At 39.6% G+C, this 17,890-nt stretch overlaps 1 protein-coding gene across 5 annotated transcripts in view; it reads right to left on the minus strand.

The window, feature by feature from the left end:
* Tsn (translin) overlaps window positions 1-17,738 on the minus strand; it is a 180,072-nt gene extending 162,334 nt beyond the window's left edge. The window contains exons 1-8 of one of the 5 annotated variants that reach the window (XR_011709139.1): window positions 17,510-17,735; window positions 15,868-15,961; window positions 15,043-15,139; window positions 12,443-12,558; window positions 11,537-11,616; window positions 8,956-9,098; window positions 1,813-1,917; window positions 1,555-1,642 (exon numbers count right to left, since the gene is read on the minus strand). Coding sequence is in view for 4 of the 5 variants with exons in the window: in XM_027936828.2 (XP_027792629.1) it covers window positions 1,435-1,642; window positions 8,956-9,098; window positions 11,537-11,616; window positions 12,443-12,558; window positions 15,043-15,139; window positions 15,868-15,961; window positions 17,510-17,575 (804 nt within the window). In the remaining variant the exon portion in view is untranslated. Of the gene's footprint in view, window positions 1-1,267; window positions 1,643-1,812; window positions 1,918-5,971; window positions 6,048-6,691; window positions 9,099-11,536; window positions 11,617-12,442; window positions 12,559-15,042; window positions 15,140-15,867; window positions 15,962-17,509 lie in introns of those variants that run through there. The other 4 variants (XM_027936828.2, XM_027936830.2, XM_071619268.1 and 1 more) reach the window with 4 other exon arrangements.
* Window positions 17,739-17,890: the final 152 nt, after the last annotated feature.

Raw genomic sequence — 17,890 nt, forward strand, 5'->3', positions numbered from 1 at the left:
CAGTACAGCATCCTTTTTTATTGCCAAACATTTTATCTATTCATTCCTTAGTTGATGGACATTTGGGTTGTTTCCACTCTTCAGCTATTGTGAATGATGCTATTATAGTTGTAGGTTTTCATTTTTCACAAGTCTAGGAGCAGAATGGCTGTCACATGGCAACTCTGACACTTTGAGGACTGACTACTGTTTTCCAAAGCAGACATGATCAGTTTTGAACCCCTGACATTGAGGTAATCAAGTGGTAAAATCAAAATTCAAATCTAGAGAACAAGTTGATCAGCATGTGAATGGACAATGGCAAAGAGGAGGGGACAGGATGGTTGAGAAGAAAATAAAACTTCTGGGAGCAACTTCACCCCCATTTGCCTGGATCTCAATCCCTGAGGAGTCAAGCAGAATGGGTCACACCACAGTTTTCAAAGTCAGATAGTGTGATGAATGTTAAGAAGGCTTTAATAAACCATTATGCTCACACCTGTAATCCCAGCTTATGCAAGAGGCTAAGGCAGGAGGATCCCAAGTTCAAGAACAGCCTGGGCAACATAGCAAGACCTTGTCACAAAATTAAAAATAAATAAATAAAAGGGCTGGAGATGTGGCCAAGTGGTAGAGCACCCTTGGGTTCAATCCTCAGTACTACAAAAAGTGAGAGGAACAAATTCCATTGTGAAACAATGGTGTGCACACTTAAATATCCTCCAAAAAGTGTCTCTACAACCCTTACTATATCTTTGATAGATACCAAGCAATATCAACTGTTCCTTCCCTTCCTTCCAAAGTGTATTTTAAAAATAAGAATTAAAATCAAAGTTCTCTTTCTGAAGTCAGCTCAGAAAAGCTCATACAAACCCTGTTTTCTTGTTTTCCCGCACTGAAGGTATTCTCAGACTGTGTTCAGCTGAAGGAAAAGTTAAGGCTGCTTGAGGACCCAGGCAGGCCAGGCAGCCAAGAACCCAGGGGCCCATTAGGCCAGTTTTTTAAAATATAAAACCACATCCTGTCCTTGGAGGGGTATGACTGAACATAAGACATGGAAGGGCTCCCTGGGCCACACAACCCTCCTGGGCAGGACTCCTGCTGTTTCCTTAGGGGGTCCACTCCACAGCTCTCCTGGGAACCCTGAGGGCCAAACTCTTCTGGGCAATTGAAATAAGAGAACCTGGGTCTTACCCTGCTGATCTGAAAGTTAACTGGATACTGAAAAGTAAAGCTTTTAAATACTGAAGGGTTACTAACTTTCAACAGAGAGTGACAGAGTCTCTCAGTTGAATTGGTTCTTGGTATAATAGTTTATTAAGCAAAAGGGCACAATCCATGGACTATGTTCCCAAACCAAGCCCTTAGATGATTATAACAATATTGAACTCTTCCCCAGAAAGCAAAACCACCCTGCCTTTGTACTTCTTCTCAACGGTGAAAAATCCCCTGGCTTCAAATTATCAGAATGAGCAAGGGATTCGTCAGTGGGAGGTCTGATGGCAGAGACGTGGCAGACGAAGCTGAAGGGGAATCTTTTCCAACTTGTGAACTGGTCTGGCTGGCAGGTCCAGCTGGTGTGTCCAGACAGTGAGGCCAGCATTCTGTCATGGAAACACACAGCTGCCACGGGTGAATGTGGAACTCTAGGCAGAGCAGATGGCTGTGGATAAATGTAAATTAATATTAAATGACACCAGATGAGTATGAGTAACTGGTGTAAGGGTTAGAGTAAAGAAATTGCTTTCTTTGACTTTTTTTTTTTAACAAGCTCAACTTTCTTATTTGGGGATGTCACCTGTTTTCACAGGTTTATTTTCCTTCAATCAAAACTTATAGTGCCAGGCAGGATGGCGCATGCCCATGATCCTGGTGATTTGGGAAGCTGAGGCAGGAGAACTCTAAGTTTGCAGGCAGCCTCAACAACTTAACAAGGCCCTAACTCAAAAGAAAAAATAAAAAAGGTTGGGGATTTGTCTCAGTGATAAAGCACCCCTGGGATCAACCCCCAATACCCAAATGGGGTAAAAAAAACTTATAGTAAGTACAGTCAGTAAAATCTTCCTAGTGCGTATGTTGCGTGAGGCTCCAGCTCCCAGCCCAGCTCCTGCTTGGGCAAACCTGGACACAAGCCTTTGAGTCCCCTCCCATCCTTTCCTCAATGTCTTCCATCACATCCAGGGTCTCCCTGAAGTGATTACTAGTGAACACCTCTCCACTTCTCTCACATACCTCCCTCCTCTGTGGTCACAAGCTCAACTGTCCACTCTACCTAAAGGACTCCCTCCTCTTGTGATAGTAGAAACAAATGTGACTCCATTTTGTTTTATGACTTCATCCTGTAAAACAACTATGCCAAGCAGAAGGGTCATGACTGAGGCAAGATGTTCTTTTCCTTTTGCTATAGAAACCTTTAAGAACGGAACTACCTAATGGGGCATTGTTTCTGTAACTACGGGTAACGGGGCTCTGTTTCTGTAACTGGAGTGATTGGGCTAATTGTGATTGGTTAGGCTTCCTGCTGCTTGACTGCACTCTACCGCTTCTGTAACCTGGCTTGCTTGCATTGGCTAGACCCCCGAACATCCCTTTTGCGGTTTTCAGGCTTGTAAGGAGCGCCTTGCAATTGGGCTGATCAGGAGAACATCTTTATGTTCTAGTCATCCGCCATTAGTGTGTTTCAATAAAGGCTTGATTCAATTATACGTGAGTGGTCTGGAAGTCAGTTTATGAAACCCTGGGACGAAGCTTTAACTATAACGCTCTCTAGTCTCAAGGCAACTAAAATCCTAGTACTTTTAGGAGTACAGCCAACTGTGTAAGGTCTCATCATCCCAGTAAACTCAACACTTGTAAAACTGAACTTCTCTTCTCCTAGAAGCTAGCTCCAACTTTCTCAAATTTGTTCTTTGAAAAGACTGGGCACCTCTGACTACTCCCTACTCCCTACTAGTCAATTGCTTGGGTCAAATTTTACTCTGCAGTGTATTTCATACACACCTTTCCCAATCATGCCCATTACCAGTTCCCCAACCTGACCCTTAAAACACAAAGACAGCAAGAGCTTGCCCCTAAATCTCCCAATCTATAATCTGTCCCCATCAATAACATGACAAAGACAGGATTCAAAACTAGAGCTGTCTCACTCCAAAGCTGCTCCCTTTGCATTTCAAAAAAAACTACTGTCCTCCAATTCCCATCATTTAAAATGCAAACTCTCTAACCTCTCAATTCAGGCTTTTCTAAATCTAACAATCTGGCCTTGCCAGATTTTCCCTTCTGTTCAAATGAGTGACATCCCCATCCTCAATAAATAGGTTGTCTCTGCTCTCGTTTCAATTATTCTGCCCACCCACAATGACCTTCTCCTACTTCCATGCTTATCTAAGCTTCTTTCATGCTATACCTCCTAAATACCTATAGCAGTGTTCAGTTATTTAGTAATTAAGTACTATTGTTATGACATCTAACCATTATTGTCTTGAATTTCAATTAAGAAGGGAATCCTCACATACTGCCCATGGGAATACAAAATGGTACAGCTACTTGCAGAAACAAGATGGCAGCTTCTTGAAAAACTAAACATTAAATTACCCTTTTTAATCATAGGTATCCACCCAAAAGAAATGAAAACAAACATTCCCAACAACTGGTACACTAGTGTTGAGACCAGCATCATTTACAACAACCAAAAAGTGGAAACTTATCTTCCTCATCAGATGAACATATAGATAAAATGTGGAATATCCAAGCTGGGGGTGTAGCTCAGTAGAATTTACACGGCATATAAGAAACCCTGAATTTGATCCCCAACACTATGGGGTAGATTATCCATATAACAGAATACTATTCAGCAATAAAAAGGGACAAGTTACTAACATATTCTGACATGGATGAACCTTAAAAACATCATGCTAAGTGAAAAGATATGAGATCTGCTGGGCGCGGTGCCACATGCCTATAATCCCAGTGGCTCACAAGGAGGCTGAGGCAGGAGGATGGTGAGTTCAAAGCCAGCCTCAGCAACAGCAAGGTGCTAGGCAACTCAGTGAGACCCTGTCTCTAAGTAAATTACAAAATAGGGCTGGGGATGTGGCTCGGAGTTCCATCCCTGGTACGCCCCCACCTCCAAGACATGAGATCATATACTATGATTCCATTTACATGAAATGTCCAAAAAAGGCAAATTTATAGAAAAGAAATGTAGCCATGGTTGTCAAGGACTTGGTGATGGTTCCTACACTTGGTATATTAAATCACTGAATTATACACTTGCTAAGGGTCAATTTTATATGTAAAATTTAGTTCAATAAAGTTGTTAAAAATAAGTCATAGTAGCACTCTTATCTGTTTATATCTGTTCCCAGCATTCCCTCCCTAGCAGGACCTCAATGTGTTGAGGACGAGAACCAAGAATCCCCCTTGTTTTCATGCTAATTTTCATGACAAACTGCACCTAGCCCAAAGTCATATGTATACTATGTGCTTACAGCTACTTTTAGGTTTGATTTTTGCCTTGTCAGGCTACAGAGTGATGTCATACAAATGTGTCAAGGAAGAATGATTTATGTGAATGTGTATAACTGAGTCTAAGCCAGGCTGCCTACAATTCCACTGCTGCAGAGGCTGAGGCAGGAGGACAGCTTGAGCCCAGTAGTTTGGGGCCAGCTTGGGTAACAAAAAAAATCCTCATCCCCCATCTCTTTAAATAAATAAATGAGTTGGGGACTGAGGTTATAGCTCAGTTGGTAGAGTGCTTGCCTCACATGCACAAGGCCCTGGGTTCAATCCCCAGCACCACTAAGTAAATAAATGGGTTTGAATCATAGCTGTTCCACTTCATAGCAAGTTACCCTCTTCTCTAAACTATGGAACATGTGGAGTTCACTAATGTTGGTTTAAAACACACATATACAAACCCAACACAAATGCACACACACCAGAGAAATCTCTCAAGAAACTTTGTAACAGAGAGGATCCACACAGATCCCCACATTATCCTTATCCACAAGGCAAGAGTAGTCCAAGGACATCTTTTTTCCCTCCCAAACTCACTAACGTTTGTAATCAAGACTGTTATTATTATAATTCACAAATAGAGCTCAACATTCTCCTCACCTTCAACATTTGGTCAATCTGAATCTCCATTTTTTGACCCTCATCCTACAAGGTATCATTTCACTTTCTGGCCCTCTTGTGGTTCAGCACGGCCATGTGCCTAGTTTTAAGCAATGAATTATGAAAGTGATGTCACTTCCCAACCAGAGCATATGTTTACACCAGAGCCTCCACAGCTCTCCCTCCCCCACCACAACTAGCAGTGTTCCAAATGGGCACTCTGTGTCAGCCTCCACCAGGTCAATGTGGAGCAACTGGCCAACAATGCACAGGAACAGGAGGGAGAAAATAAACCATGTTCCCCACCCGAGTTTTAGGGGGTGTTACTAGGGCACAGCCTAGCCTGATCTGATAGGTAGTCATGGAGCTCTAGGGCTGTAAAATTATGTATTTCAAATCTCTCACCCCAAAACTTCCAAGACCCTTTATTCTCCTAGTTTCTGTGACAAAGTCACTCTCCTCTTTCTCTACTTTCTCTGCCTAAGCTGTAAAACCAGAGTTTTGTCCCCAGTTCATAATTCATCTCATTTCACGTGCTCTCCAGGGAGAGCACACCTACTTTGGATCTACACGCCTGTTTGCTACACAGCACCACAAATTAGGCACACCTAAAAGCAAACGCTTCAGTTGCTCAGCCGCCTTGCTGACCTACACTCCCACCTAAGTTAATGACACCTAAATTCACTTCAGTCGCCCAAATAAGGGACCTGGCAGGGATGCTAGTCCCCACCCTCTCCCTTGCCCATCCTCATTCAACCAACCAGCCCTGGCAATTTTACCTGAATTGTTTGCTATTGTCTAGGGAGGGGAGATTGTCTATTTTTTCTTATTTAGTGCTTATTACAGTAAATGCTAAGAAAATTACCTCAGGTTTAGAAACAGTCTTACTTCAGTGCAGGAATGCCAATGATACTCTCTTTGAAAAGGAGGACAAAGAATTTAGTCCTGATCTAGAAATAAGAAAGTTAACTTCTGAGTACACAATTATGAAAGTATGCCAACAGCAACCTGCATATTGTCTGGTGTCTTCAGCCACCTGTATAAGGAAAGATCTCAAAACACTGTCAAAGCTTTCCTTCTTTATTAAATTCCCTTAAACAATAATCATATTATGATTTAAGACAGGACAAATCTCACCAAATATTTACAACTGGTTCTTTTTGTCATATAAATAAAGCTATAAAAACACCCCCTAATTCAACTCTACTTTCTCTAACCTATATGATTTTCTAAAATTGAAAAAGTGATTCTGGGAGATTGGGATATAGCTCAGTGACACAACACGTTTAGCATGCACAAGGCCCTGGGTTTAATCTCTAGTACTGTTAAAAGAAAAAAAAAAAATCTGGTGTACTAAAACCACAGCCAAGGTTTTTCAACATCTTCAGCTCAAATACTTGTAAATCCCCTACCAGAGTAGATCACAAAAATGTTACCTGAACTTTACAGTAAAGCACTGGGAGTGGCTGGGGTCTTTAGGTTAGCATAACCCTTATACAGCAGCATCAACTCATCATTCCTGTCTTCTTCAGCCTCAAAAAAATATGCAGAATTTCTTTTCCCTTCAGAAAAGTTCTCAAAGTAACACACTAAGTTACAAAAAAGACCAAAAAGTTTTTTATTGCTTTACAAGCCAGCAAGAAACACGACTGAATAACTATAAACATGACTCTTCTCAACTCTCAAATGGAATTAAAAAACCAGAATATACTTCTTCACTTAAACTGTATTTATCAAAACTGATATTCAAGAGCCAGATAAAGTGGTGCATGCCTGTAGTCCCAGCCACTTGAGAGACTGAGACAGAATGATCACTTGAGCCCAGGAGTTCAAAAGCAGCCTGGGAAACATGAAGACACTATCTCAAAAAAAAAAAAAAAAAGAGAGAGAGAGAGAGAGAAAGAAATCCACAACTTCTAGAAAAAAAACTTTAAAATATTCTCCAGTAGAATCAATACTTACTAATATGGCATTATGTAAAAATGTGGATGTGTAACGGATGTGATTCTGCAATCTGTATTTGGGGTAAAAATGGGAGTTCATAACCCACTTGAATCTACTGTATGAAATATGATATGTCAAGAGCTTTATAATGTTTTGAACAACCAATAAAAAAAAAAGAATCAATACTTACAGGCAAGAAAAAATTATTATCAAACTCTATATCTGGTCATGTAGCTAAAAAGACTTTTATCCAGGCAGTAATATTACTACACATTCTAAGTGACCATCATAGGCACTTTTAAGAATCTAACATCCTTTTCTTTCTACAAACTCTCTGCAGAAAGAACTGTCAAGAAAACTGTTCTAAAATCCAACAATGCACAGTAACTCACACATAGTTTCCACATCCTTCCTCATGATTGGAGTCAGCCTTTAATTCAGCCTGATAAACACCAGATATCTCCAAAGTACAAACAGGAAGCCTAAATTGGTGATTAGGCAAGAAAAGATAATACTTCTAAATACTTCACATTATTCTGGAAACATTAGCAACTTCCTTTCAGAGGGTGCCAAACAGCTGTGGATTAAGTCACCTTTTTTGATGTTGGGTCTTTTTTTTTTTTTTTTTGCTGTGCTAGGAACTAAACCCAGGGTCTCACACATGCTAGATGAGTGCTCTACCACTGAGCTACACCCCTTTTTTAAGCCGCTATTTTAATAATTTCAATTCAATATTAAGAGTTGACTGGTAAGCATTCTTAATACCATCTGAAAATGGGGAGAAAACTGGGGCATCCACAAAATTTATGACTTGCCCCAAACTGTAAATTTAAAATCTATTGGGATAGCCATCACCAACTTAAAATTTCTTACTTGAAAAAACATATATGTATATTTCCTTTTAAGCTGAGGCTTCATCTTTCTTCCAGACCACACAAAACATTTTTCTCTAAGATACACTCGCCAGGGTATTGCTAATTCTTGCACGTGGCTTCACACTTCCAGATCAAATGACCTACCTGGCTGCTAGGAAGGAGGTTTCATAGTTTAGGAATGTATCACATAAAGTTGATGTGTGTGACAACTATTTTTAATTGCTGCAACAGCAGAATGTTAAGGCAACATCAGAAAGCAGAAGTATTTTAAAACACGAAGGCCTACTTCCCTAGTGATAGAACCAAAAGATGAAATGTTACTAAATCTCTTAATACAAAAACTTCCAAAATAATCTGTTGAGTTTGACTTTGCAGTTTAATCTTTTATATTCTAATGGCAGTGAAAGAGAACCCAGGGCTTTAATTCCCTTGGCAAAAAATTCAACACCTCATTTACTCACAGGCTTAAAATAAGGAAGAGAAAGTAAGTTCTTGCTTGCCAACCATCCTTTTTAATTATCTATTTTTATACTATATCCAGGCTACACCTGGAAATGGATGGCTAACTTAGATATAGAAAATATCGAGTCACTTCTGGAAGAATCACAAACGAGACAATGAATTCTCAATCAGTACATCCACAGTCAGGGTAAGGAAGAAAAGGACTTTACCAAGAGACTGACATTTACACTTTTTGACAGAACTGAAATATAACGAATTACAGAGCAAATTTACTGAAACAACAAAGAAAAATCTGTCCATGTAAAGGCTATTTTTTTTAATCCCCAAAAAAGTGTTTCAATTCTGATACTCACACCACACAACTGGTTAAGAAAATAAAGCGCAGTGTTTAGCAACTGGGTATCCTAACTACGGTAAGAGGCACTATGTGCTCAGCCATCCCTGGCAACTGCTGAAGTCAGCTAGGCCAGAAGCAGGGAGAGCCACCTATTTTTCAACACAAGCCGCTGCTGTCTCCTTATTGAAGCCCCGGATGGAGAGATCATAGACCACCTCCTCTACTTTCTTCACATCATACTTCAAGCCATCGTAGCGCTTCCTCAGGGAGTCGTTTTTCAGGTTGAGAAGACGGAAACCAGAATCCAATTCATTGATAAAGGTGGAGATGTGCAGGGGCCGGGAGTAGTCTCCAGCAGTCACACTGTTGACAGACAGCCTAGACTGTACAAGGAAAGAGAAACAGGGGCACGTAACAATGTAGTTCTTCCTTGGTACAACTTCATGTGGCTCACAATTAGAGGACCCTCAGGCCTAGAAAGCTATGCTGATGTTCTCTGCTTAAGGTATAGGTTAAGCACAGATAAAACAGAAGCTTCTCTGAGAAAAAACAAAAAAAAAACCTGCGAGAAATGAGACCATTTCTGCTAAATACAGGTTTAATAACATCAACGTCTTCTATAATTTCACTAATGTCTTAAACTGGCTATTGTGCAATTGTACAGTAAAGTTAAGCAAGTGTCATCTTTATAACTCATGAGCTAATATATAGCAGAAAGAAATGGTAGAATACTCTCAGCAGCACTGCCTATGTTTTCCAGGCCAAATGACCAGTCTTAGAGTGCAACTACAGAGCTGCAACTCCAGTCACCTAAAATCAGTAAGACAGAGATAGGACAAGAAGTTAAAATCCAGTCATTGAAACATGGTCTTAGGGGGCTGGGGACATAGCTCAGTTGGTAGGGTGCTTGCCTCGCATGCACAAGGCCCTGGGTTCAATCCTCAGCACCACCAAAAAAAAAAAAAAAAAAAAAAGAAACATGGTCTTGAAGGACAGATAAGACTAATTTCAAGACCCAACTCAAGATTTTCCTTCTCCATAAAATCCTCCCCAGTTTTCCTAGGGTACCCATTTAGTGTATTTCCAACACATATGGACTTAAAGCAACTCACACTAATCACTGATATTGACAAGGTATCAGAACTCAAGTATTGTGTCTCCAACAAGCCTGTCAAGTGCTACAGCATGCTAGTTTGCCCCAATATCCCTTCTCCCCATCTTCCTCAGTGAGAAATTCCTCAAATTTTCACCTCACACACATATACCCCATTTCTGTCTTCCCTAATAACAAGGCACTATAATGTTCTTTTTTGTTTTGTTTGCAGCAGTAGGAATTGAACCCCAGGCTTACACATACTAGGCAAGCACTCTACCACTGAACTACCCTTCCCAGTCCCACAGCACTAGAATATTACACAGAAACTATGTGGACAACTTCAAACCAATATCCTTAAAGTGAGGGATATGCCTTTTCCTATTTCCTCCTACCACTATTGGGGATGAAGATGTGAATTACCATAATTACAGCAACAGTTCTGGAATATAAGAAAGAAGCTTAGAAACTACAAGAATCTAGGATCAAGCTGAGCATGGTGGTGCACACCTATAATCCCAGCGACTTGGGAGGCTGAGGCAGGAGGATTGCAAGTTCAAAGCCAACCTCAGTAACTTAGCAAGACCTTATCTCAAAATAAAAACCTAAGAAGGGCTGGGGATGTGACTCGGTGGTTAGGTGCCCCTGGGCTCAGTCCCTGGAAACCCCCCAAAGTAATCTAGAGTCAAAGATCAAAGAAAAATATTACCAGCCCTAGGCTCCTATCATTTGGAGCAAAGACAGGCAAATTTTCTTAATGAGATAGACAGTAAATATTTTCAACTCTACAAGCTGCACTGTCTCTGTCACGGTATTCAACTCTGCTATTAACAGCTTTTTTCCTTTTATAGACTTTTCTTACAGGATAATTTCCCAAGAGAGATTGGGGGGATCATGTATAAGAATACCTCTTACAATTATACAGGTAAATTGCTAAAATGATTATATAAATTAATATAGAGTTATGGTTTGGATTTGTGGTGTCCCCCAAAGCTCATATGTGAGATGTTGCAAGAACATTCAAAGGTGAAATGATTAGACTGAGAGGTGTAACCTAATCAGTAGATTAATCCACTAATATGGATTAACCAGATGGTAACTATAGACAAGTAGGGTGTAGCTGGAGAAGTGGGTGACGGAGGCAGACACTTGAGGTTTATATTTTATCCCTGGCAAGTGGATATCTCTGTTACCCAGATGCCATGTCCTGAACCACTTCCTCCCCCAACACCTACCTGCCATGATGCTCTGCCTCACCTCGGGACCAGAGCTATAGAGCTGGCTGACCACAGACTGAACCTCTGAAACCATGAGCCAAGATAGACTTTTCCTCTTCTATATTGTTCTTGTCAGATACAATGGCCACAGCAACACAAAAGTTGATTAAAACACAGTTACTAGGAATACATGACTTGCCACTACTCTAAATGAATAGGGATTAGCATCTTTTGAAACTTCATATTAGTAAAAATGCAGGGGTAGATGCATGGTTCAATGGTATAGCAACTGACTAGCATGCACAAGGCTCTGGGTTCCACCCCCAGAAAAACCACAAAAAAATAAGAAAACCTCATTATCTGTAACACATACAGTACAATCAATGACTACCTGATGACGGATAAGATGGCTTACAAAATTAAGACTTTCTAAGTTTTGTTTCCACTTTAAAAACTGAGAGGAAAGCAAGAAAGATCAAAAAGGCAATCTGCAAATTACTGAGCTTCTTACCAGTTCGCTAGCAAGAATTAAAACTCCTGAGAGATAATCTTCTACATCCAGGTGAAATCCTTTTTCCCGATCTGGCTCAACTAAAAACCATATCAAAATAAAAACAAGGTCATTATATGAATGCAACTTACACCTAAAAATAAAAACAAACATACATGTAAACGTATGATACATATAAAATTCATTTCAAAGTAAATGAAGAAAGGACAAATAATTTATGTTTTTCAGGTGTTTACGTCTGTAGTAACTAGACCTCACTGTGGATTTTTCAAGCTCTTAAACAAAGTTCAATTTTTCCTTCCAGTCTTCTCTGAAAAAGTAATACCATCAAGAGTAGTATCCAGGGGCTGGATTTGTAGCTGAGTAGTAGAGCTCTTGCCTAGCATTTGTGAGGCACTAGGTTCAATTCTCAGCACTTCATATAAACAAAATAAAAGTCCACTGACAACTAAAAAATACTAAAAAAAAAAAAGAATAGTATCCAGTTATGTCAAAGAATATTCTTCTTGTTAAAAAAATGGAAAATGAAGCCTTTATGGAGAAGTCATGATATTTATAATCAACTTCCAAAAGATTCCACACACACACAGTGGGAAAACCAAGCAGATGCAGCAAAATGCTTAAAAAATGGTGAATCTAAGTGGACTGTAAACACATGTTCATTTTACTCCTCTTTAAATTGTTCTATAGGCTTGAAATATTTCTAAATTAAATTTTAAAAACAAAAAGGATTACTCAGATATAAGTGAGTAAGCCACATAGCATTTTCAGTTTTTGTGTTTCCAAGAAAGGAGCTTCCTATTTAATTCTCCTTTGTTTTAATAGAAAGTACAAGCAACAGCTCCTCCCACCAAAAACTAAGCTACCATGCCTGACTCTGCAAATCCCCCTAATGAAGACACTTACTGCCAAGAATTTCTGTAACTGCTTCCCGAGTCACTAGTGTTTCTGTTTCCAAATACACAACAAATGCTGCCAAGAAGACCAAGCGCTGCAACACGAACCTCCAGTGCTCATGAAATCTGTGTAAAAGTAAGCACATTCAAGTTGTGAGGGATCTTCAGAAAGACAGTGTAGTGCAGGCATGTCTAAATGTTCAGAAATTTTCAACTACAATCTTATTTCGTGAAACCCAATATATAAAACATGTAAGAGCAATAGGACGTTCAGATATATTAAATAATTTAGTAAAACTTTTTTAAATTCAAACTTATAGCATTTACTTATAAGTTTAATCAATGAGAAGCATGATCCAATTTTGATAAATACAAAATTTACAATAAAAATTATCCATGACAAGGGTAAGGGTGCTTAAGAAGTGATACTGCTTTGCTCGTGCAGTGGCACACACCTGTAATCCCAGCAGCTCGGGAGGCTGAGGCAGGAGGATCACAAGTTCAAAGGCAGCCTCAGCAACTTAGCGAGATCCTGTCTCAAAATTAAAAATAAAAAGGACTGGGGATGTGGCACAGTGGTTAAGTGCCCCAAGGTTCAATCCCTAGCACCAAGAAAAAAAAAGCTATACTGCTCTGAGAAAAAAAAATTGAAAGTAGCTAAGTGGTAAAGTGCTGCCTAGCGTGTACAAAGACCTGGGTTTGATCCCCAGCACCACAGAATATAAAGTATTAAAAATTGCAACTGAAGACCGATGAAAACTGCAATTGTATATCAGCCACCATCTAATTTATTCCTACACTTTGAGTATAGGGCATCAAGAAAATCCTAATTCACAAAATTATCATTTCCAATCACTAAATAGAGAACTTAAAAACTCAGGCTACTGCTGGGCACAATGGCACACTTGTAATCCCAACACTCAGGAAACAGAAGCAGAAAAATCATTTGAGTCAGGATAATCAAAACCAAACTGGGAAACATAGAAACCCCCCTTCCCACCCAGAAAAAAAACCTCGGATACTAAGCTAAAGCCTGACAGAGAAATAGCAATTTTACGTATTCCTCTGAATATGAATTCCAAGCCTGCTGATTTTCAAATGTTGCAACAAATTCAAAAAATGTTTCTCTTTTTAAAACTGAATTTATAATTAAAAATGTTCTCCAAAAGCAAAAAAAAAAAAAAAGTTTCTCAACACAATGCAGGTCAAACAAAATTTTCTGAGGGCAAACCCAGCCAAAAGGCAACCTATGTGTGACCTCAAGAGTAATTGGTTTATATAAGGACCCTGCTAGTCCTACTGTCCTACCTCTGTGAGTTTCAGTCATTACCTTACAGCAAGGGTCAGCAAACTTTTTCTGTAAAGGGCCAGGTAGTGAACATTTTACACCTTGTGAGCCACTTTCACTTTCTGTCACACACTCTTGAGTTTTTCTTTTAACAACCCTTTAAAACATAAAAGCCATCCTTATCTTTGAGGCAGTAGGCCACTAATGGTTTGCCAAGCCCTGCCATAAAGAATTTTTTTGTGCAGTTACATTATTTACCCCTCATATACATCCCAACCGTTTATTAATTACATGTTTCAAAAAAATAACTTTTTTAGTTAAAAAAAGAAGAATGTAGAAATTTTTGACTCTTATTTATCTCATCAACACTCAGATGCAATTTTTCCCAGTTTAACATCTACAATACCTAGATATATATTTTATGACCTACATTTCACAATCATGACTAGCAACCTTTTTCTTCCCTATTGGTATATAAAATAACAGTAGATATAAGAATAAAGGTGTTGTAGATTCAATAAGATATAGCATAAAATATTAACTAAATATGCCCTCTGGGCCAAGCACAGTGGTGCATGCCTGTAGTCCCACAACTCAAGATGCTAAAGCAAGAGGATCATAAGTTCAAAGTCAGCTTCAGCAACTTAGAGGAGCCCTAACCAACTCAGCAAGACTCTGTATTAAAATTTTAAAAAAGGGCTGGGGATGTGGCTCAAGCGGTAGCGCGCTCGCCTGGCATGCGTGCATCCCGGGTTCGATCCTCAGCACCACATACAAACAAAGATGTTGTGTCCGCCAATAACTAAAAAATAAATATTTAAAAATTCTCTCTCTCTTTAAAAAAAAAAAAAAGGACTGTGGGCATGAGTATAGCTCAATGGTAGAGGAGCATCCCTAAGTTCAATTCCAGTCCCAAAAGAAAAAAAAGTTCCTTGGCAGCAAAATTCAAGTTTTGAGATAAAATTTAACTTCATATATCTAATTCAACCTGAACTCATAGCATAAATACAGTTCACCTGATTGTAAGAAACATGAATATAGCAAAAATATATTCTCAATTTGACCTTCATACAATAGATATTTTCCTAATTACTTTTCCACTGAAAAATAAGACATATTTCTTAAGAAATTTTTCAAAAATGAAGAAAGGAAAATCAATCTAGTCGCCACTACTATCAGTATGATTCTTTTTGTTGTTTCCTCTATATACAGAGATTTTTAAGTGGTCATAAGCAATCATTCAGTACCTATAATTTTTGGCCTGTATTTTTTACCTAACATTACAAAACAAATTTTTTTTTTTTTTTTTTTTTTTAACAAACCTGTAATACTGTTCAGCAGGGAACTTGGTCTTCAGAGACGTTAGATGTGTTTTTACTGTGCCAAAATGTTCTCGAGCTTTCAAACACCTCTTTGGAACTAATCACAAAAGATAATCAAATGTGAAAAACTTACCAAATTTCAAATACAGTTCTTGCTTAATAATCTATGCAGTCTACCTGAAAGTTAAACTTCTTTAAAACTTTCACAAACATATCTCTGCTTTTCCATCTGGCTCTAAAACTCATAACTAGTTCCCCTACTAATTAACCAAATTAAAAAATAAACAAAAACTTGTGTGAAGGGAATATATTAGGAAACACATTGGACCAGGCACAGTTGCAATGCTTGCAATCCCAGCACCTCCAGAGGCTGAGACAGGAGTATCGTGAGTTCAAAGCCAGCCTCATCAAAATTGAGGCACTAAGCAACTAAGTGAGACCCCATCTCTAAATAAAATACAAAATAGGGCTGGGGATGTGGCTCAGTGGTCAAGTGCCTCTGAGTTCAATCTCTGGTACCAAGAAAATATTACAAACCTACAGTCTAATCGAAACACCTGCTCCAATTTCTATTCACCAGAAGGCACAATGGACATTTTTCACAATAAAATGAGACAGACCAAGTATGCATTCTGCATGGAAATTAACTAAATAAGAAATCAAAAATTTTGATACATATATCATTTACAACCAGAAGAATGACAAGTTATACTCCATTTATGTATGATGTGTCAAAAGGCAATCTACTGTCATGTATAACTAATTAAAATTTAAAAATTTTAATAATAATTTTGACACATATATTCAAAATCAAAACAAACTTACTGTCCTGAAACCCAGCACCCTGATGGACCCCTTGCAGAAGAGTTAAAATCTCTCGAGCTGTTTGTTCTAAACTCTGTACAACTTTACGAATTTCCTAGAGAGAATTAAAAATCAAAATCAGATAAACTCAGCACAATCACTATCACAGACTCATACCAAACACACTATATTTGATCTATCACACTGTCATATGCATTTAAAATACAAAATCCTTCACAAAGATAGAACCTGTATAAAAAATAATCAGGTTTGTTTATTTTTTGTTTTGTTTTGTTTTGAAAATAAATTTTTTTTATTTGTCTAATTAGTAAGTAATCAGGTTTGAATACTGACTTTTCCATTTATTTCCCCTGTGAGACGTTCAGGAGATTACTAAAAAGTCAGATTCCTCAGGTGGCCTTCAAAAAATAATAGACCCTGGGCATCCCACACCTGTAAACCCAGTGGCTTAGGAGGTTAAGGCAGGAGGATCTTAAGTTCAAAGCCAGCCTACTGAGGCCCTAAGCAACTTAGCAAACCCTGTCTTAAAATAAAAAGGACTGGGGATGTGACTCATTGGTAAAGTAGCCCTGGGTTTAAATCTCCAGCACCAAAAGAAAAAAATATATATATAATAGCCATCCATCATTCTTCACATAAGACACTATAAAAATTAAAAGATGTGAATGCAATGAAGAATTGAATGCAATAGGCCGGTTGGATATTTTTATTTCATATATTTTACAAATATCTGAGTATATTTATGTACTAGAAACTGTATAAATACTGGGAAACCAAGCAGACGGTCCCTACCCTCTGGCAGTTTAGCAAACAAAAGGAAAAACGACATTTAAAATAACAATTATCACACATTTTTTTTTATTTTTTTAATATTTATTTTTTTAGTTGTAGTCGGACACAATCACTATTTTATTTATTTTTTTATGTGGTGCTGAGGATAGAACCCAGGGCCTCGCACATGCTAGGCGAGTGCTCTACCGCTGAGCCACAACCCCAGCCCTATCACACAAATTTTTAAAAAGTTAACGTGCTACTAGAAAACATAAGGGAGAACCAATTAGGCTGCGAGGTCAAAAGATGAATATGATGAAAGAAGCAAATTCCAAGAAAAGCAAACAGTAAATGCAAGAGTCCTGAGGCATGAAACTATTTCGATCGCTAGAGGAACAAAAAGGAGATTACTTGAACATAATAGAGAAAGAGAAACTGTAAAATGAGATTGGAGAGAGACCTTGTAGATTAGAGTCGAGTCCGCATTTTTATTCTACGTGGGAAGAGAAGTCATAGGAGATATTTTAAAAGGTGGGGTCACATGTGCTTTTAAGACACCAACAACAGAGAAAACGTGTTGACAGAGACCCGGACACTAACCAAGCCTTCGACATAAACAAATGCTGAAAAAGAGGAAAACTGACACTCATATGAAGCAGGTGATGCTGAGATGCTGAGACCCGGAACACGGAATCAGGGGAGCAGTGGAATCCAGGGCCGGGGTAGGGAGGTGCCCTAACCTGACACTAAAGGGGAAGCAACCCACCCTCGGAGGTGTCCCCACCGCCCGAGACTGAGCGACGCAGGAGGGCCGGGCTGTGTGGCCCAGCTAGGCAAGGAAAGGAAAAGGGGATAGGAGGGAGGGGCTCGCCTCTCGGATGTCCTGCTCAGCAGCCAAAAAGCCCTGCAGCTCCACGAAGATCTCGCTCACAGACATGGCGCCGGCCGCACAACAATCAGCCAGCACGGCGAGGGCGGCCAGGGAAGCGAGTCCTGCAGACAACCCGCGCAGTCAGTCGCAACGCCCGCCGCTACGCCCGCCGCTACCGCCGCGTCCACCCGGCTCTACGCCACGGCCGTCGCTGGGGTCTTCCGAAGCCCGCGGCGCGCCGGAGGCCGGCCTGTCCACCGCGCTGCCTGAGGCGCCGCCCGACGTGCCCGGCGCTAAGGGGTGCTTCCAAAGACCGGGAAAGAGAGAATAGGCAGGGCTTCAGACTGGCGCTTCAGACAGGCATCGCCGGAAACAGCCCGC

The sequence above is a fragment of the Marmota flaviventris genome, chromosome 11, assembly GCF_047511675.1.
Source record: "Marmota flaviventris isolate mMarFla1 chromosome 11, mMarFla1.hap1, whole genome shotgun sequence".
Lineage (NCBI taxonomy): Eukaryota > Metazoa > Chordata > Mammalia > Rodentia > Sciuridae > Marmota > Marmota flaviventris.